At 31.9% G+C, this 22,248-nt stretch overlaps 2 protein-coding genes across 2 annotated transcripts in view; both read left to right on the top strand.

Moving 5' to 3' along the window:
* Positions 1–8,644, top strand: part of LOC107440000 (uncharacterized) — a 77,029-nt gene extending 68,385 nt beyond the window's left edge. The window contains exon 5 of the mRNA XM_087162866.1: positions 398–8,644. Coding sequence (XP_087018992.1) covers positions 398–7,038 — 6,641 coding nt within the window. The 3' untranslated portion in view covers positions 7,039–8,644. The remainder of the gene's footprint in view (positions 1–397) is intronic.
* Positions 1–22,248, top strand: part of LOC107444287 (uncharacterized) — an 80,251-nt gene that overhangs the window by 6,920 nt on the left and 51,083 nt on the right. The gene's annotated exons all lie outside the window — the stretch shown is intronic.

The raw sequence follows: 22,248 nt of genomic DNA, 5'->3' as shown, positions 1-22,248 counted from the left end.
TAATTTTACACCACTTGCCCTTCTGGCCGAAATGATTTTCTCGGTATGTATTGCATTAATATCTTCAAATCATTTTCGATAATAATATTAAAAAATTAAAAGCATTGAAAAATTTACTCGAATTATGTGTTTCTAATCCTGGCTTCTCAGCTTACCGGTGACCCTGTGGCGCTACGAACAAACTCAGTGTCTGTCACCGGTGACCCCATGGCATTCAGCGAGTTAAACTTTATTTTTGAAAATAAAAAGAAAATAATTTTAAAGAAAATATAGAAACATTTTAAGTCTCAACAATATGCTTAATACTTCTTTCATTTTCGACTTCCGTTCTCAGTTTTCATTTAAATGTTTGAGTTCTAAACTTGTTTTAAAGTAATTTTTTTTTCCTTTTTGACAGTGCGCAAAATTATATTGGATAAAATGAACATGGAGACGCATCTGCAAGAGATACTGAAATTGTTAGCAAAATCACAGAATGCAGCAATCGACCAATTTCTGCAATACGATGAAATAAACCAAAGCCATGTTTACACAAATACATTAATAGCCTTAAAAAACGCAATAGAAACCAATGATACAGAGAAGTTTAAAGAATTATCGCTTGTCTTGGAGTTTCTGAGTGATGTGAACATTTTTCAGAACTTAATTCCCTGCTTTAATTGCCATGACAATCCCTTTCGAATGTCTAATGTGGTCATTCTGATTTGCAAACACAATCGATTGGAAATATTGAACCACATATTCAGTGATGCGTCATCGATTATCAGTGATCTTTCCATTAAAGTTGGCAGGACATTTCCTTTGCCCACCGATAAGGACGACGAAGCCCACAATGCTTTTTATTACGCTGTGCGCTCCAAGAATACGCAGCTTCTTGAAGTCTTAATGAAGAAGTGGCCATTGGATTATTTTTCTTCACACACTGAAGATCTGTGTTCTTTAATTTCAAAGAGCCTGAATGAGTTATCGTTAAAAAATGTAGACGTATCAATCGAAATGAAGATATTCATACAAAGTTTCTTACTTGACTACTGCTTCGAGGAAAATCCTCCGTCTGATTCAAGTGATTATACTCATGATGATATCCAAGAGAGAACATCGCTTATATTGGACTACAGTGATTTAATTGAAACAAAGTACAGAAACATGGAATCTAAAGACCTCATCATTTTCTCAGCGAAACAAATCGCTCTAAATATATTCACATTGAAAAAATGGCTAAAATCGACCTATGACAGAATTCCTTGGGAAGAAATGGAATTTCACTTAATCTCCTTTATCCGGTATTTGAATAACCAAGGGAGCTACATCAACTGCTTCGTAACAGAGACTGATTTTGTGAAATATCTTAGTAATTTTTCACAGTGTTTAGAAACAGAAACCTGCGATATCAAAAATATGGACTTGGAAAAGTTAGGAAAGTTTCCCGAAATCAATCGTGACAATATGGTTCATGGAATTATTGATAAATATCCGTATTTTGAAGAATTTTATCGAAATTATCAATTTATTCGGGACCATGAGTCCCTTAGCATCATAAAAAAATACGTTGACATAGCAACTCGAGTGAACCCGCTGGAAAAAAGTGGAAAAACTATCATTGTTAGGGCATTGCAAGTGATAGGCGAGAATGTAAAAAATACATTAGAATCGCCTAAACTATCTACCGCAACGAACGATTATTTGATGTCGTTTTTACCTCTTCAAACAAATAGTATTTTGAAAACTTTACGAAATTCTTTTTCGCATGATTTTCCTTTATCAATATGTCAAGAAATAGAAAAAATGTTTGGTTCTGAATTTTACACATTTGTTCAGAAAGACGTCAAAAATTTAGATCACGGAATCACTTCAGTTCTTCAGAAAATAAAGTCTAGAACTCTTGTAATTCTGATGGAAAAAGTTAGCGATTGTGAAGACATTGATACATTCAAAGACATATCTCGTATGACTCCAATGATAAAGTTAAATGATGGTGTTAAGTTTTTACCGATAAACACTGATGCAACTGAATTAGAAAAACTCATATCTGACTTAAGGAATATCATAAAAGTGAAAACTAATTTTGAAGACAACATTTTTTCAAAAATAGCAGATCTTATTAATTTTGAAAAGACTTATTTAAAAGATTCCGAAAATAAATTTTATGCAGGCCTAGTAACATTACTAGGTGCCGCACGCGTCCCGGTATGCAAAATTGATAATTTGTATTTTGCAGAGAGAAAAAAAATCATCAGTGATTGGCTAAAATGTATAAAATTTCAACTCATATCACGTAACTTTGCAAAAATCGGATCATTAGTACAGGTACTTTACAAGAGTTATATGTCTAAAGTAGATAAGCAGGATTGTTCGAAATTTTTTTCTATAATTTTTAAGATTTTTTACGTAACTGAATGCCAAGAACAGGAAGTTAAATACCTTCAGAAACTCAGGAAAACTTATGAAAAAACCGTCAAAGTAACTAAAAAGAAAATCGACATCATTAAAATATCACCATCTGCAAGTTATCAAGACATCATATTGGAGGACATTACATGTTTAAGGAAAATTATAAGTGAGCATAATTTATCGGAAAATAACATTAAATCATTCCTTACATTTAAAAATAACGTGAAACTACAAGTAGAAATTGAAATGCTTATCCTATCCATTTTAGCTAGCCTAGAGCATTCTGATCTTTCTTTATTAACGAGGCAACAATTTATGGAGGATGATAACTTTTTATTGTTTGGCAGAAGTCTTAGAAATTATCTAGCTCATGGAAATCCTCTTGTGGACATTGTAATGGATTCATGTCTGTCAATATTTTTATTTTCTATGAAAGTTATCAAATATGATATTTATAAAAAAGGTAGTGTTTTCATGAATATTTCAAAAACTAGATCGAATGCTAAATCTTTAGTAGAAAACCAAGAAGGACTGTTCTGCGCTCTGTCTAGTAATTCCTTAGACAAGGTGATATACTGGATCAAAGAAGGGGCTGATATCCATGGAAGAGACAGTAATTTGATGACAGCTTTACATTTTGCTTCGAAATCTTCTAACATTAACATTCTGAAGTTCTTAATTAAATGTGGATTGAACCCAAAAGTCAAGGATATTGATAATCGAAATCTCCTCCATACAGCAGCTGCGTCAGGATGTGAGGATGTAGTTCGTTATATTATAGAAGATCTAAAAATAGCTGTGGATGAAGAGTGTGCAGGAAGGCAAACAGCACTGCATATTGCGGCGGAAAATGGTTATGTGAACATCGTAAAGACTTTACTCAATCACAAAGCATCGATATACATTAAGAACCGCTATGATTGGACGCCCATACATATCGCTGTAAATAACAATGAAGTTGAAACTGTTACCTTATTTCTTAAAAATGTCGAAAATATCAACTCGATTCGTACAACAAGTGGTTGGAAAACACGCAAACTATCAGGTGGGTTTACGTTATTACATTTTGCAGCTGAGCGGGGTCTCTTGGAGATGGCAGCTTGCTTACTGTTTAAAGGAGCTGATGTTAATTCTGAAACCGAAACATTGTTCACAGCATTGCACCAATCAGCTTACTCTGGTCACACAGATATTGTCGCAATGTTGATTTCAAAAGGAGCAAACGTTAATGCTATGGATTCAGATAAAGACACTCCACTTCACTACGCTGCAGCAATTGGACACGCATCTACAGTTGAGGTTCTGCTGAAACATGGGGCAAATTTAATGGCTTCAAATAATGAAGGATATTTACCTTTGCATTACGCTATTATGCAAGGAAGTAATAGCTTGATAAAAACTCTCATGAAGCCAGGAGAAAGTATTAAAGATGTTACGCTAAAGGGTGAATCCATACTCGAGTATGCAATTTCTCATGAAAATTTGGACCTCATTAATTGCTTAATTGATAATAAAACACCCATTAACTATAGAAACGTTGATGGCAACACTCCTCTTCATCTATGCGTACAAAGTGGTTCAATAGATATTTTGCTGCGATTAATTGAATGTGGAGCCGACATTAATGCTAAAGATAAAAGCAGTATTTCACCTTTGTGCCTTTCCATCATGCTAGGTTACTATGATATTGCTGAAAAGATTTTATCGGAGAAGGTTGACGTTTATTCCGTTGATGAAAGCGGGCAAACTTTATTGCATATCTGTTCCTCAGTCTCGAAAAATTTGATACATTGGGAAGGAAATCGTGCAGTGATTATGACGAATGTAAATTATGAAATCGAATCTAACACGAAAATGCTTAACATCTTTAAAGCGCTTGTTAACAAAGGTCTGAATTTCGAAATAAAAAATGACTATGGCCAGATGCCTTTGCACTTAGCTTGCATGTCAGGTAATATTGAAATCGCACGATATTTAATCAAAGAGTTGACTGACATTAACGTCCATGACAAACTTGGGTATACACCCTTACATTACGCAGTTGAGTGCAATAATCTCGAAGTTATTAATTTGCTGTTATTGAGTGAAAAATGTTCTTTAAACTCTGTCACACACGGAGGTGATACTGCATTGTGTTTGGCTTCAAAAAGCGATTATGCTGAAATAATTCAGGCGTTGATCAAAAGTGGTGCTGATGTAAATGACGGTGATCCCCTCTATAAAGCTCTCTCACGGGGACATCAAGACATATGTATAATTCTTCTTCAAAGTAAATCAATTAATATCGAGAAACAATTTAAAGATAAAGGTGAAATTTTTCTAAATATTTCCTCATTCAAAGGTCTGGAACGAGTGGTTTCTTATTTTTTAGGTAAAAAAAAACTTTCGGGGTTAGTTAACATAAATAACGCTTTGTTCCTTGCTATTCAGAATTGTTTTACTGACACTGCAACTATCTTATTAAATCATGGAGCCGATGTGAACATGGTTAATAAAAATCATGACACCATGTTACATGTAGCATCTTCTTTAGGCCATACCGAAATCATAAAAGAACTGTTAGATAAAGGAGCTGATTTTAATAAACTAAATTCAAACGATCAAAGACCCATTGAACTGGCTATACTGCATGGACATTTGAATTCAATAAAAATATTTTTGCAGAATAAAACCACGGACTTAAATTCAAAATTAAAAAACGGTCATACTTTTTTACATATTGCAGCACAATATGGGCATCTAGATGTGGTAAAATTTCTAATAAATGAAGGTGCTGCAATTAATATAGTTGACGATTTCGGTTATAAACCAATACACATATCAGTTCGAGATGGACATTTACAGATTGTTAAACACTTTATTCAATGCGATGTAGAATTGTTAACAGAACGTGGATGTGCAAATCAGATTCTTCTGCACTATGCAGTTGAAGCAGGCCAGACAGATATTGTTAAATATTTAATTGAAAAGGGAATGGATGTCAATGAACCGGGTAATGATGGAGTCAGACCAATTCATTTAGCTTCAAGATTAGGTAATGTGGAAGTGCTCAAAGTACTGCTGAACAATGGTGCTTTTTATGACTGCGTTGATGATACCTCTCATAAAACACCATTGCTTCTCACTGATGAATTAACTGTTAAAAAAACATTAATGATGATTGAAAAACTTTTTATATCTGTTAAAAATAACAACATTTCAAGCGTAAAATCTCTTGTTGATAAAGGAGCATGCATCCATGCCAAGGATTCGAAAAATGCTACACTATTGCATTATGCTGCCTGGAAAGGTTATAGTGAAATTCTTCAAATTCTGTTGGAAAACAAGGCAAATCCTAACGTATTTGGGAAAAATAACGCTACACCTCTTCATTATGCTTCTACTTATGGTAAAATGGAAGTAGTAAAAATTCTGCTGGAAAAAGGTGCAATGTACAACGTAATGACAGATGGTAGAAAAACTCCTCTTGATCTAGCTTCAGATAAACACGTTTTTGATTTGTTAAGCTTAATCGATAAATCTTTCAAGGGTGTGCAGAATTCGAATACACAAATTTTGGGCATTCTCAAAAATTTTGAAAATTTTGTTTTCTTGAAATGTTTATCGTGCTCAAAAAATAAGGAAGGAAAAACTCTATTGGTTTGTGCCATTCTCAATGATTTTCCAGAAATCAAACATCTTAAGTCGATATTTTTTGAACCTCTTGAATCTACGAGTCATATGTACGAGCAGTTAGTTGCCACAGAACGTTTTGATGAAGCTCTAATCATACTAAATAATTTTCAGAAAAAAACGCAGCAAATGTTTGGCCCAAACAACCCCATTACATTGGATATTGAACTAGATTCTGTTGTGATGCTCTACAGGCAGCAAAAACTCAAAAAAGCCCTTTCCAATGCTCAAAAATTGCACCAAAAATGGAGAGAGATGTTTGGACAAAGAAACAGTCGCACTTTAAAAACGCAATCATTAATAGCTTCTATTTCGCACAGCTTGGGCAATAGTTTAGAAGCGATAGAAATTTTTCGCGAGGTTTCCTCATTGCAAAAGGAAATTTTTGGATTTGGGAATTCTGATACTTTGAGAACATTTAGCGATTTGGCGATGGTAATGGACGACCTTGGCTGGCATGAAGAAGCACTGAATATAAATCATACTATTTATGAAAAATATCTTGAAATATATGGTTCAAATCATTTTCTAACTGCTATAACTCGAAATAATATTGGGAAATCTTTAACTCTCTTGTGTAAATATTACGAGGCCCTACATTACTATAATTCTGTTTATGAATTTTTAAAAAAAGAAAAAGGTGTAAATCATTCCGCAACTGTAACGGTGCTTCATAATATCAAGCATGTATCCTGCCTTCAAAATTTATCTGATAATACTATCGAAGGTTATCGGGAAATTTTAAAAATTCAGGAGAAAGTCTTAGGCCCGAAGCATGTACAGACATTAAAGACAGAAAATAATTTAGGAAAGTTATTATTAGAAAGAGGTCAATTCATGGAAAGTGTTAAGATTTTTAAAGACAATGCTGAAAAACTTAAGACTGTCTTGGGGGATAAGAACTCAACAGTCTTGGAAACGGAACAATTTATAGAAAAAATTAAATATGGACTTGATTTTTTGGAAAACATTTAGTATTAATTAATGTAAAAAATATGAAACATTTAAATTAGTGTTATATAAATTTAAGTTGGTTTTTAGAAAAAAACGAAATTTGCGATTCCAAATCAAACAATGACGAGTACATTACGTTGAGCGAAGGGCAAATACCCCTGCTATAAATTTACAACCAATATTTTTAACAGGTATTACATATTCAAATTTTGTAATTTTTTTTATTCAAAATAAAGTAGTTAAATAGTTTTTAATTAATAGTAGAGCTCTTTTTACTCCTCGGAAAACTATCGGGTTGGAGGGAAAGTTCTGTCGTATTTTAAAGAAAATATGCGAATTCATTTATAAAAATATGCGTTTAATATTAATCAATTTTATATGCTTCGTTATTTGTTACAACCTGTTGCCATCTTTCACGTAACCTGTGAATTCCTGTTTTGTAGAAGTTCTCGTCCTTAGAATTGAAATAGTCAGCAACTGCCTTAGAAACACTTACAAAAGACTTGAATTTTTTACGCGTTAGAAAATTTTGCAGAGATCTGAACAGATAACAATCTGATGGTGCAATGTCAGGTGAATACGGTGGGTAACTAAGGATTTCCTATCCTAACGCATTCAGTTTTTGAAGTGTCACCATTGCAGTATGCGGGCGAGCATTATCGTGGTGGAACACTATTTCTTTTCTGGACGCTAATGTTGGCCTTTTTTCTTTGATGGCTGCTTTTAATTTATCTAGCTGATTGCAGTACAGAACCGCGTTGATGGTTTTTCCCCGTTTCTGCAACTCGTAGTACACTGGACATTCCCTGTCCCACCACAAACAAAGCAGTACTTTTCGCTGATGGATACTTGGTTTTGGAACTGTTGCTGACGATGTTCCTGGTTTGCAGTAGGATTTTTTTCTCTTAATATTCTCGTAAAGATTCCACTTTTCATCTCCAGCAACCAGCCTGTCCAAAAACGGCTCCACATTGTCTCTAATCAGATGTGATGAACACATTCTTACACGATCAGATAAATTCTTTTCCGTTATTTCATGTGGAACCCAAACACTTAGCTTTATCACAAACCCAAGAGATTTAATGTGATCTCCAACAGTTGTATGATGAATGCCAAACTTTTCTGCAATTTGTCGACTTGTTAAATGTGGATTATTTTCCAACATGGATTGCAAAACATCACTATTGATTGACGACAGAACTTTCCCTCCAACCCAATAATTGAATTTATAATCAAAGAAATTCGTTTATTATTATTTTACACTGCAAATATACACATTATATGCACCGTGATAGTGATTTGATTCGTTGCGTAGACGCGTCAAATCAGCGAACTCAACTGTTTCAAAAATTATTCCATTTGAATAAAACATAATATTTTTTTAAAGTTTTAGTTTTGATTCTGCCATGCGTAATTTTATATTGTTCTTTAGAAAAGTGGCCAAACATTTCTTGCTAAACATTACAAAAACTTTTTGTATTGTTAATTTTTCGTTTTAAGAACATGATGTTTAAGATGAAATATGAAATAATATTAGGATTTCATTAAAATCAAGTATTTATCAATATGTTTGTCAATTTAGAAGAGTGTAAATTGTTTCTCAATTACTATGATTTAATTTTTTATAATGTACCAAAATAAAAGTTTTAAAATGTTCTTAAATTCTTTATTTATTGATAATTGTCTCTTTATAATCTAACTCTCCAAGAAGTTTTCAATATTTTTAATACTTATTTTGTAAAAATGATTTCCGTACTAATTTTAGAAACTAAAGTGAGGCAAAATGGAATAAGCAAAAGAAAAGACCACTTTGAATAACATTTTGTCTAATGATCGGATATTTACGTTTTAGGACTCAATGGTACAAGAGGGTAACCTAAAATATGCTAATTAATTAGTGCAGACGATATTTTAAGTTACGAAAACAGACACAGAAACTTACTTTCTCTCAATAAACATCTTTTTGTGACGGATTTCTTAGTCCCAAAATATAGGGGGTTGCTGTAGTCAGGGAAATATGGTCCAATAGATAAATCAGGAGAATGCTACAAAGTTTGGATTCCTTAATATTATTTTTACTTTTGCGAAAACCTTTTAAGCGAGATTTAAAATTTTTGAAGTCAATTATAAAACTCGTTTATCTAAAGATAATTCCATGAAAAAATAAATTTTAGTAAATATTTAATAGTTTTTATTATTTTATTTTATAATAGTCGAAAAATTTTGAACAGAGAAGTACTCAATTTTGTACCTCATTTTAAAGAATTTAGTTTTAGATGGAAAAATAGAAACCTTGAGTAAAATCAATCGAATAATTTCTGGAAAATCGAAATTAAAAACTACGACTCTTTTAAAAATTACGATACAACGGAAGTAGACACCCCGGATATAGTAGTAGACGCCCCTTTTCCAGAGTCGAAAATGAAAAATATTTATACCATGATAATACTGTCAGTCGAAGTGTATAGTTTGTCTAAAGTAAAAACTCCCTTAGCCATTCGTCTGGACCCGTGGACGAGTATAACTATTTTAAATAGGAGCGTGGAGTCTTTCCTTAGAACAAGTTTTGGTTCGAGTTGACGATTGAAAGAGAATCATTTTCTTCCGCCTACGGTGTTAGTCCTAGAGAGAAGAGAAGCTTCCCTACCTGAAATGCACTACTCTTGTTTCCATAGCAACAGACGGCCTCAGACTTTGTGGTGGGGGAATTCTTATTGTAGACAAACTATACCTCTCCAATCTAATAGTGAAATATTATTTTGATACGATAATTAATTGTTATCCATATATGATAACTTCAGACGACAATAATCAATTTGAAAGCCACAATTGAATTTTTTCATTATACGATCACTGGAATTTTTTTAAAAATATTATTTTCATTATGATAGCAAATAATGCAAAGTTTGATTTGAACAAAATTGAAAATTTGATTTATATGCTTCAAAAGCGTCATAAAACAAACTAACATGATTTTTTTTTGAACGTTGACAATTTTTACTACAATGCTAGAGTATATAAAAAAGAAACATTTTTTTCTCATTGCGCGGCAAAATGGCAATACTCTGTCAGTTGCGTTTTTAGCGCCATGCTACGGCAGAAGGCTTAACTACTAGTTATGGATAAGTTTATCGTTTCCATCTATTATTTATTTAAAGTTATAATGTTCTATATAATAATTTGGTTGTTTCATTTTAGTTCTATGAAATGTTTAAATATAACATTTTTAAGCACGTTGTGTGTTTTTGAAGACAAAAGTACATTTTGTACAGAAAATTACGATTTTTTTTAATTATTTTAACTTTTGTTAATTTCTTTGTTCTTATATTTCTTCCAATGTTTAATTTAATACGTATTAACATGGATATCATGCACCTTTGATCCTTTTCAACTAATGAACGAATTTAAACGGAAAAGTGTTATTGATATAGCTGTCTTTTCTTTTCATTATCCTGTTTATAGTGGAATTTATTAATATGACAGAATAGAAATAGACAAAAGTAAATAAAACTATTAAAGAATTTTTTTTATGTATGACAGAACTAAAATGTAAAATAAAAGATTTGAAATGGGATACCTAGAAGTGACGTAATGGGTATCTCGATCCTGATTAGTTGTTGAAACGTGGCATTTGTTTACGTCAGTAACTGTAACCAAATCCGGCAAATATCAAATCTCTTAAGTGACTTCTTTTATATTCTTTCACGAAGATTTCAATGTTTTCACTATAAATTTCTTTCTTAACAAAAGAAAACAACTGGAAACCATCTGAAACATAAACAAACTCATTATGAACTGAAGTTGTTAGTGATGCGAAACTAAAATATATCAAGATTACAATAAAATGCATAAACAAATAATAAATCTAAGCTAAGTAAAAGACGAAGACGAGAAAGAATCATATTTCAACTAATTTGATGTATGCTGAATATAATTAACTTCACGTTAATTAACATTCTAACTTATGTGGAGAAACTTGGCTCAACTTTAGCTCACCATCTTGCTTACAAAAGATCAGATGGGAGCCGCGATAGCTAGTGGGATAGAGCGTTTGCCATCCAATGACACGAATCGGTTTCGAATCCCAGTCGATACGAATTCCGCATCCGGTTTGCACCGACCACAGTGCTGGCCTGAAACATCCTCAGTGATAGACGGATCATGGGTTGGACTCCCCTTGCCGTCAGGCTTATCGTAGGAGGTTCTCGTGGTCTTCCTCTCCATGTAACGCAAATGTGACTTAGCTCCATCAAAAAACCCTCCACAGAGGCAAATTTCTCCCAATACTCCATCCACGAGAGGAAAATAAAACCAAGATAAGTTGTAGAATATGAATTTCGTCTTGATTTAAACAATTTTAAATCTCGAAATATTTGTTATTCCACTCATTTGAATATGGGACAAGCTGGTAATATTAAATACATAAAGACAGATAATTAACAAAAAAAAAATATTAAGAACAATGAAGAATAATAAAATGGTACTAAATTGGAATTTTAATTAAAACCTAATGCATAATTTTGTTGCCAATTGAAAACAATTGCCCAAAAATTAAGCAAGTTAGAAAATTTGTTGGTATAGATGTTTAATGATCAAAAATCTTGGTTTATCAAGGATAGTTAATGGAAGTGGAGTCATGGCTTCTAACGAAAGAGCACATTTTTCTGAAATAAGCAGAAGAAATTGTTTCTTTAGTATATGTTTCACACGCATTAAAAAAACACTGATGTTTAAAAAATGGCAAAAAAAATTATTGTGCCAATATGAATTAATATCAAGATTTTTTCATATTGAAGTATTAAAAAAAAAGCACTCAGGAATATCCAAAAATCTAAAACGCAATAATATTTTTAAAGAAAAAAAATAATTTCCCACGCATTAGTTGCAAAAGCATATTTCCAAAAAACTATTTTACACTTGTTTAATCAAAGACCTCAGTTTTTCAAAATTTCGTGACAAATAATAAATTTAAATTGGAACTTCAAATCTGTTTTTAAATTTAGCGTCTTTCTTCTTTGATAGGCTGACTATTTATGATGGATAAAAAAGATCTAGAAATCGAAAGGTAAATTCCAATAAACGCTTTTAAACATATTTATTTAAAAAACTTTACCTTTATATAATTTTCAAAATTTCCTGATGAAATATTTATTTTTATAAGAACTTCAAGCATATCTCTAAATAAATCGTCTTTCCTCTTTAATAGGTTGCTCCTATATATGATGAGTAAAAGAGATCTGAAGATCGATTTCGAAGTGCAAAAGTTATTAAAACTGCTGACGAAATCTGGAAATGCAATAATCCACCAATTCATGCAATACGATGCAACAAATCAAAGACGTATTTACAGAAATATTTTAATAGCAATAGAAAATTCGATTGAAATCAATGATGAAGTTAGCTTTAAAGAATTATCCAGTATTTTGGCATTAGTGGCTGACGTAAACATTTTCCCCGATTTAATGTCTTGCTTTCATTATGATGATCATCCCTTTAAATTGTCTAATGTTGCTATTTTGGCTTGTAAACACAACCGATTAGAAATCTTGAACCATATATTCAGTGATGATTCTTCGATTATCAGTGATCTCTCCACTAAAGTTGATGCACCTTTTCCTCTGCCTGCCGACAATGATGAAGAAAGTCACAATGCCTTTTATTATGCTGTGCGTTCAGGAAATACGAAACTTCTTGAAGTTTTAATGAAGAAGTGGCCACTGGGCTATTTTTCATCACACACCCAAGAATTGTGCTCTATCCTGTCAAAAAGTTTGAATGAGTTATTGCTGAAAAATGTTGATGTATCAACCGAAATGAAGATATATGTACACAGCTTCTTGCTGGACAGCTACTTTGAGCAAGTCATTCCATCAGACTCAACTGATTATTCTCATGATGATATCCAAGACAGTTTGTCACTTATTTTGGAGTATAGTGGTTTAGTTCAAACTATATACGGAAACAGCAAATCAAAGTATCTGATGGTTTTCTTAGCGAAACTAATAGCTCAGAATATAATGTTATCCAAAAAATGGCTGAAATCTACATATGACAGAATTCCTTGGGAAGAAATGGAATTTCACTTAATTTCCTTCATCCGGTATCTGAGTAATCAAGGAAGTTACATCAACTGCTTTGTAACAGAAAATGACTTTGTGAAATATCTTAGTAATTTTTGTGAGTGTCTGGTCAATGAAATCAGAGAAATTAATCATATGGACAAAGAAGCGCTATGTAAGCTTCCTGAAAAAATAAATCGTGATGATGTGGTAAGCCGCATCATTTCTAAATATCCATATTTCAAAGAATTTTACCAAAATTATGAGGTAATTCGTGATTATGAATCTCTCAATATTATTAAGAAATATGTTGACATAGTGACTGAAGTGAACAGTGTTGAAAATAGCGGAAAAACTGTCATCATTAGAGCATTGCAAGTTTTGGGAGAGAATTTTAAAAATACTCTTGAATCGCCAAAACTCTCTCTCGCCACAAACGAGTTTTTGATGGTGTTCATACCAAACAAAACAAATACAATTCTAAAATTTTTGAGAGACTCTTTTTCGCATGGTTTTCCTTTATCAACTTGCAAAAATATTGAGGAACGTTACGGCTCTGAGTTTTACACATTTGTTCAGAGTGATGTGAAAAGTTTAAGTTATGCTGTAACTTCAGTACTCCAGAAAATAAAGTTTCGAACGGTTAGAACATTGTTAAAGAGAATTTGCAATTGCAAAAATGTTGATGAATATAAAGACATTTCTCGTATGATTAGACTTGTATATTTTAAGAACGACGTTACGCATATTTTACCAAATAACGCTAATTCAGTAATTGCTGTATTAGAAAAATTAATTGCTGATTTAAGTGAAATTATAAAAGGAAAAGACCATTTTGAAGAAAATATCCTTGCAAAAATATCAGACATAATAAATTTCGAAAAAAGCTATTTAAAAAATTCCAATACTGAGTTGTTTTTCTACCTCAACTTGTTAAATAGTGCAAGTATTCCTGAGAGAATATTGAATAGTTACACAATTTCTGAGAAAAAGAAGAACATCAAGCACATGCTAAATGTTGTAAAACCTGTAATGATTCCAGAAAGTTTGACAAGAATAAGATATTTAACTCTTGAAATTTTTAAATACATTTTGTATGGTGAAAATGAGCAGGACATTTCAAATATTTATTCTATAGTTTTGAAAATATTTTATATAACTGAATGTCAAGGAGAGGAAATCAAACACCTTCAGGAACTGAAGAAAAATTTTACGAAGACAAAAAAAATAACTATTGATAATATCAGAAAAATAAAAAAATCATCAACAACGTCTTATCGAGATATCTTGTCAGATGATATTACATCTTTGAGAAAAATAGTACGTGAACATAATTTATCTGAATTAAACACAGAATCCTTTTTTATTTATAAAAATAACTTTAAAATACAAGCAGAAGTTGAAATGCTTATATTATCAATTTTGTCTAGCTTAGAGCATTCCAATCTTTTTTTGATAACGACTCAGCTATCTAACGAAGAGGGTCCTCTGTTAGTTGGCAGATATCTAAGGAATTATCTAGCTCATGGAAATCCTGTTGTGGACGTTTTAATGGATTCCACTCAATCAATATTTTTATTTGCTATGAAGATTATCAAACATGATATTTATCAAAAAGGAAATTTCACAATGAAACATGAAAATAAACGAGCCGCTGTAAAATTTATTGTAGAAAATCAAGAAAGACTGTTTTGTGCTTTGTCTAATGACTCTTTAGCTGATATGAAACATTGGATAAAAGAAGGAGCAGATATTTACGGAAGGGATCATGACATGAGAACTGCTTTACATTTTGCTTCGAAATCATCTAACAATAATGTTATAAAGTTCTTAATCGATCAAGGATTAAATCCAAATGCCAAAGATATTAATGATCTAAATATTCTTCACATAGCTGCTGCATCAGGATGTAAAGATGCTGTCTCTTATATTATAGAAGATTTAAAAATATCAGTTGATGAAAAATGTAAACAAAATCAAACAGCTCTTCATATAGCTGCAGAATCTGGTTGTTTTGATGTCGCAGAAATTTTACTTCACCACAAAGCTACAATCAACGTTGGTCAGTTTCATGAGACGCCGCTATACATAGCTGTAATCAATAATAATGCGAATATTGCTGAATTATTTATTCAGAATGTCAAGGATATAAATTCAATCCGACATGCAACAGGAAAGACTTTATTACATGTTGCAGCTGACATCGGTCACTTCGATATGGTCGAGTATTTACTCGAAAAAGGAGCAGATGTTAAATCCGTATCAGATACATTGATCACACCATTGCATGAATCTGCTTACGCTGGTCATCTAGAAATTGTCACATTATTGATTTCTAATGGAGCAAACGTAAATGCTAAGGATTCAGTTGATAACAATCCACTTCATTTTGCTGCTTTTAATGGACAGTCATGGACTGCTGAAGTTTTGCTGAAAAACGGTGCTCATTTAAATACTTTGAACAATAAAGGACATTCACCTTTGCATGGTGCCATTATGAATGGACACTCAAATGTATTAAAAAAATTTATTGCACACGGCGCTAGTATTGAAGATGTTGAGAAAAGGGGTTTTCCCTTATTTGAATATGCAATCCCTCATAATAACTTAGAACTCATAAATATTTTAATCGAAAATGGAATGTCGATTCACATAAGGGACCCTAATGGTTGTACTCCTCTTCATCAAAGTATAAGAAATGGTTCGGTAAATATTTCGCTGAAATTAATCGAATGTGGAGCCGACATTAATTCAGTAGATAAATTCAATCTTACTCCTTTGAGCCTTTCTATCAAACTTGGTTACTTTGAAATAGCAGATAAATTGTTATCCGAACAGGTGAATATTCATTCAGTTGATTATAAAGGACACACTTTGTTGCATATGTGTGTCTTAAATTTTAAACTTTGGGACTCTATGGGTGAAGAATTTTTTACAGAGACCTACAATAATTTAGTTTCTAATCCGAGTAGGCTTAACATTTTTAAAAAGCTGGTAAAAAGTGGAATTAGTATAGAAAGTGAGAATATCTTTGGCAGAACTCCTTTGCACTTAGCTTGTATCTCAGGCTATGATGATATCGTTCAATATTTAATTCCTAAATTGGTTGACATTAATACTTACGACAAACTAGGGTATACACCCTTACATCATGCTGTCAAACATAATCATCTGAAAGTTGTAAATGTACTCTTAGCCAGTAAACAATGTCTCTTGGACATCAGGACGTTTAAAAACGAAACAGCTCTATGCTTAGCTGTAACCAACAATTATACCGAATCAACGCGCCTGTTAATCAAATATGGAGCTGATGTGAATGATGGGGATCCTCTTCATAAAGCTCTTATCCGCAGAAATCAGGATATGTGTATAATTCTTCTAGAAAATAAATCAACCGATATCCTGAAACAATTCAAAGATAAAACTGAAACGATTCTAAGGTATGCTTCGATGAAAGGTTTAAAACGGGTGGTATCTCATGTCCTGGAAAAAAAGAAACCTTCGGTGTCAGTTGAATTAAATGATTCTTTATATATTGCCATTGAAAAAGATTACGATGACATTGTAACCATTTTATTAAATCACGGAGCTGATGTGAATTATGTTTTCGAATCTAATTTTGCCCCTTTGCATTTAGCAGTCTTTCTGGGACATTCCGATATCATTAAAATATTGTTAGAAAGAGGAGCAGACTTTAGCAAACTGAATTCCTATGATCAAAGACTTATTTCTTTGGCTGTATTTCAGGGTCATTTGGATACAGTAAAAATATTTTTTCTGAAAAAACTTTCAGACTTAAATGAAAAAGTAAATGGAGATACTACTTGGTTAAACTTTGCTGTTGAATGCGGACACCTAGATATAGTAAAATTTCTAATAAATGAAGGTGCTAATTTAAATGTAACTGACAAACTTGGGTCGAAACCCATACACACGGCAGCTCGAATGGGGCATTTACACATTATTAAATACTTCCTCCAATGCGACGAAAAATTAGTCACAGAACGTGGGAGTGGAAATACGACTCTTCTTCATTACGCTGCAGGTGAAGGTCAAGCAGAAGTTGCTAAATATCTAATCGAAAAAGGAATTGATGTTAATGACGAATGTGGCAATGGGTTTAGACCAATTCAATATGCTACAAACTTTGGTTATGAGGAAGTAATTAAAGTACTGCTTAATAATGGTGCTTTTTATGACTGCATTCAAGTGTATCGTATTGAAAAGAAAAGCGTTAAAATAATCTTTCTGATGATAAAAGAGCTTTTTCATTCAGTTATTTGCAACAACATTTCAAAAGTAATATCACTTGTTGATGAGGGAGCATGCATCAATGCAAAGGACTATACAAATACTGCGGTTTTGCATTATGCTGCAAGGAAGGGTCATGCTGAAATTACTCAATTTCTAGTTCTAAACAACGCCAATCCTAATGTATTAGGGAAAGAAAATGCAACACCTCTTCATTACGCGTCAGCCTGTGGTAGAATTGATGTAGTAAGAATACTATTAGAAAATGGCGCTATATATAATGCGAAGACAACTGAAAGGAAAACTCCTCTTGATCTAGCATCAAACATAAGTGTTATCGATTTATTAAAACTAATCGATAGTGCTTTCAAATCAGTACAAAATTATAATATTGAGATTTTAAATACTCTGGAAAAAATTAGAAATTCCGATGTATTAAAATCGATTATGAGTACCAAGAATATAAAAGGAAAGACTTTACTGGCTTGTGCTATTGACAATGATTTTCCGAAAATAAATCATCTCAAGCACATATTTTACAATTATTCTGAGACCTACAATCAAATTTATAATCATTTATTTAAAGAAAATTTTAATGATGGTATAAACATGCAAACTAATTTGCTTCAGAAAATTTTGCCAACTCATGCTTCAGATAATCCAGATTCGTTAGAAATCAAAGAAGGTTCAGCAATAACACTGTATAAGCAGCAGAAATATCAACAAGCAATTGATATTTTTCAGGAAATTTTTCAGAGCAGGAAAGAGATACTTGGACTAAGTAACAGTCGTACTCAAAAAACACGATTTTACATAGGTTCTGTTCTCCATAGATTACATAGAAATGAAGAAGCAATTGAAATTTTAGAAGATGTTTACTTGCAACAAAATATTTTATTGGGATTAGATCATTTTGAGACATTGATCACATTGTGCAGTATGCCAGGAATTTTGAAGAAACTACAACGGTATGATGATGCATTAAATAAATATAAGATAGTGTTTAAAAAGTTTCATAAAATGTTTGGTTCAGACAACGCTTTAGCTATACACGCTCAAGAATCTCTAGCAGAAATTTTAACTGATTTGGACAAATACAGCGAGGCTATATCTTGCTATAAATGCGTTTATGAATACAAAAATAGACAGTTAGGACCGTCTCATCCAGACACTTTGATGTCAGATTTTAATGTAAAATTTGTGTCGTGTCTTAAAAATTTTTGCGATAAAACTCTCGATGATTTGCGAGATGTTTTAAATATTCAGGAAAGAGTTTTAGGTCAGAATCATGAACTAACGTTACGGGCGGAAACAAAATTGGTAACATTGTTATTCTCTAGCGGTAAATTTAGTGAGGGATTTGAAATTTTAAAAAGAATTGGTGCGAAACAAAAAGCTGTCTTGGGGGAAAATAATTCAAAAGTTTTAGAAATCGAACAAACAATAGAAAAATTGAGAGATGGGGTAAATTTTTTCTATTTACTAACATCGTCGGGAAAAGCTCCGAACCCAATCGCTTCCCATATACAAGATACGTATCAATTTCAAACTTTTGATTCTGAGGGCACAACGTTTCTTCATTTTGTTGCAAGTGAAGGCCATACGTCTTTAGTAAACTATGCATTGAAGATTGGAATCAATGTTATGACTGTGACCAATAGAGGAAAAACGGCGCTGCACATAGCAGCGTCCAAAGGCCATACTGAAATTACCGAATTACTTCTCAAGCACGTAACAGATACTAACTTTAATCAATTGACTGGCTTTATAAATGCTAGAACAAGAAGTAATAAAAATTCCGCATTGCACTTAGCTGCAGACGTTGAAACGGTTAAGATTTTGCTCAAGTATGGTGCCATCAACAATCTGCGAAATAAGGATGGTAAAACACCAAAAGATTGCACAACAGTAGACTGTATTTCAGATTTTTATCAGCTTATTGAGGAATTTTTCATCATGGGTTTGATTGGAGACAGCAAAATAATATCCAAATTTAGGAATCTTTGTCCAGAGGAACAATTAGCGGTTTCCAATGCAAGGAATGAGTTATATCACACAATGCTGCAAGTTGGTGTGAATTATGGTCACAAAAAAATTATTGACAGCATTAAACTTGAAGTCTGAAATTAAAGATTTCATTTATGAAATACCATAGGAAACTTTTAATACTCTCAAATCTGATATTTGTTTTGATCAGAATGCTACAGATATTTTTCAAAACTTAGTGTATTTTTTGTCTGAATTCACCAATCTTAAAAGAAGGTACAAGTTTATGTACATAGACACTTGTCTGTTCCATTGAAAACATTTTAGACAAAAACTTATGATTTTAACATATTGCATTACGAACTGAAATGCATTATCGACTTTTCCTTCCATTTCTTTCGTAGCAAAGAAGTGGAGACGATTAGTATTTGAGTGAATTTCAAATAATCCTGGTCCTGGTTTATTAAATTACAGGAGAACTGTAGCTTGTATTAGAAATCGATTGCAAATTTTGAAATAAACAAATCAAAAATATTTCAGATCCATAGTTGAATTTCGTGCAACAGAAAACTGAAAAAAAAGTTCACTAGTGTTATTTAAATGCTGTTTTTAAGAAATACTTTTGAATTATTAACTTTTACATAATATTTAGAGTTTGTTTTAATATTTAATCTCGTAACAAAATGTATATGTTCTTCTGTTCAGATATTGGTTTTATAAATGTAATTTAAAATAATTTTTAACTACTACTTCACATAAAATTAGTTAATAGCATAATTAAATAAAAAGTAATATTCTATAGTGTGTCCTGCTTTAATCAAATTTTCAACTTCAAAAATTTTGAAAAAGATATCCATTCACATTGCTACAGTGTCTATTGCTACTACTTATCAGTAGTGATAGCGTATGACCAACTGCCCTGCTATGCATATGATCATGTAAATATATAAGTAACCTTATTTCTCAGTCAATTTTGTTTAAATCACTAGTTGTTGATTAATTTGTAATGTAATAACCAATGTATATTTTGTAAATATTTATTTACTCAGTTTTTCATACTCAGTCTACCAATATCAATACTCAGTTCATCATATAAGATTACTCAAAGTTTACTTTCAATGTAAATATTACACATTTAGAGTAAATATTCATCTAGCATGTGTCAATGTTTTTGTAAACAGTAAAACATTAACCCTACTCCTTCAACTTAATATCCTTTTTATTATACTATTCAATGTACTTTATGCAAATATTCCAAATACTTTGATATTCTGGTTATGTCGTGCAATTAAGGATACAACTTTTCAAATACACAAACGTCATTATTACTAGTCATGTATTTCTTTTTTTAATATTATTACTTCTTTGTGTACATAAATGTATCTAAATTGTAACTTCTTACTCTATTGACGATGTTTGGAAGGTTTCGGCCATTTTTTTTCACTCCAATGACTTCAACTACGATAATTTCCCGATGAACTTGTCGCATTCATCTTGAATATGAATCCTAGTCTCAGTAAATTGTTCTTGTAATTGTAATTTGGTTTCTCTTGCTTGGTTTCTCTTGCTTTAAATTACTTGGAAAAAAATCCTCCTTATATATATATAATTCATACACAGTACAATATCAATGCGATTTTTTTTTATTTGTTTCTTTTTTTATCACTGAGATGTAAAAAAGAGTTTGATCTTTCAATATATCTAAGGGAAGTCATATCATTCATATATAAAGAAAGTACTTGCGGCAAATGAATGCAAAAGGTCGATTCTAAAATTATTTCATGGTTTTGAATTTATTTGAATTAAGTAACAGATATCATTAACCTCGTCGCCAACTTGTTTTATCTTTGGGAATTAGTGAATATGGGAATGGAATAATGTGATATAATAACATATTAAATAATCTGAGAATTGGGTAGTTGTGCTTCAATAAGAAGATCACGGATGCCTACACATGTGACCTATGACGCCAGCACCAGCTGATCGTTAATAAACAAAATGGCGTGTTAAAGATGATCTAAATTTATCCACATAAATTAAAATGTTAATTAATGTGAAGCTAATTAAATACAGCGTTGTATCACGCATCGAATTTTTTAAAATATAATCCTTTCTTGTCTTTTATTTTACTTTTACTTAATATCGATTTATAATTTTTTTGTGTATTTTATTGCAATCGCGATATTATTTTGTTTTGTGTAGCTGGTAACTTCTATGCATAATTATTAGTTTTCTTATGCTCTACATGGCTTCATGCCTGCCTTTGTGTTAAGTAAGAAATATATAGTGAAAGAATTGAAATTTTTGTGAAATACTCTTTGTGTAAGAATATAGAATGTGTCACTTAAGAAAATTGATACTTGACGGGCTTGGCTTACTCGAAATATAATGGAAAGCACAGTTTCTAACATAAGCAAATGCCACGTTTCAACAACCAATCGGAATCGAGATTCCCACACTACGCCACTTGTAGGTATCCCATTAGAAAACGCAACATTAAACAGTTACGGTTAAGCTATAGTAATTAATTTAGTACTTCATAGCAAAATTAAGCATTATTGGCTTCTATCGTAATATTGCGATTTTTTACGTTTCTCTTAAACGAATTAGTCCTAGTTCTCCATTAATTTTTCTTCATTTTCAGTACACGGTTTTTTTTGGGTCTTTATTATTAGCGTTGATTTTAAATTATTCAGTTTTATAGGAATACATTTTTAAAGCATTACTTTAAGTAGCATAAACATTTGGTTTCAAATAGTTTTAGGAATGGTAATTATATGAAGTAGTTCACGTATGCCACCGTGTTTACAGTAATCATTTAGTTTATCTGATATAACTATTAATAAAATATTTAACTATTGAAAAACCTTCAGTAAACTCATTTTTAAACCATGAAAGCTATAAGCTAACAATGATGTTACCTTTAAAGTATTTG

The sequence above is a fragment of the Parasteatoda tepidariorum genome, chromosome 5 (genome assembly GCF_982258835.1).
Source record: "Parasteatoda tepidariorum strain Cologne lab strain chromosome 5, Ptep-v5.0, whole genome shotgun sequence".
In the NCBI taxonomy this organism is placed as follows: Eukaryota; Metazoa; Arthropoda; class Arachnida; order Araneae; family Theridiidae; genus Parasteatoda; species Parasteatoda tepidariorum.
Note: the sequence above shows the minus strand (reverse complement) of the source record. Positions and strands in the feature narration are given on the sequence as shown.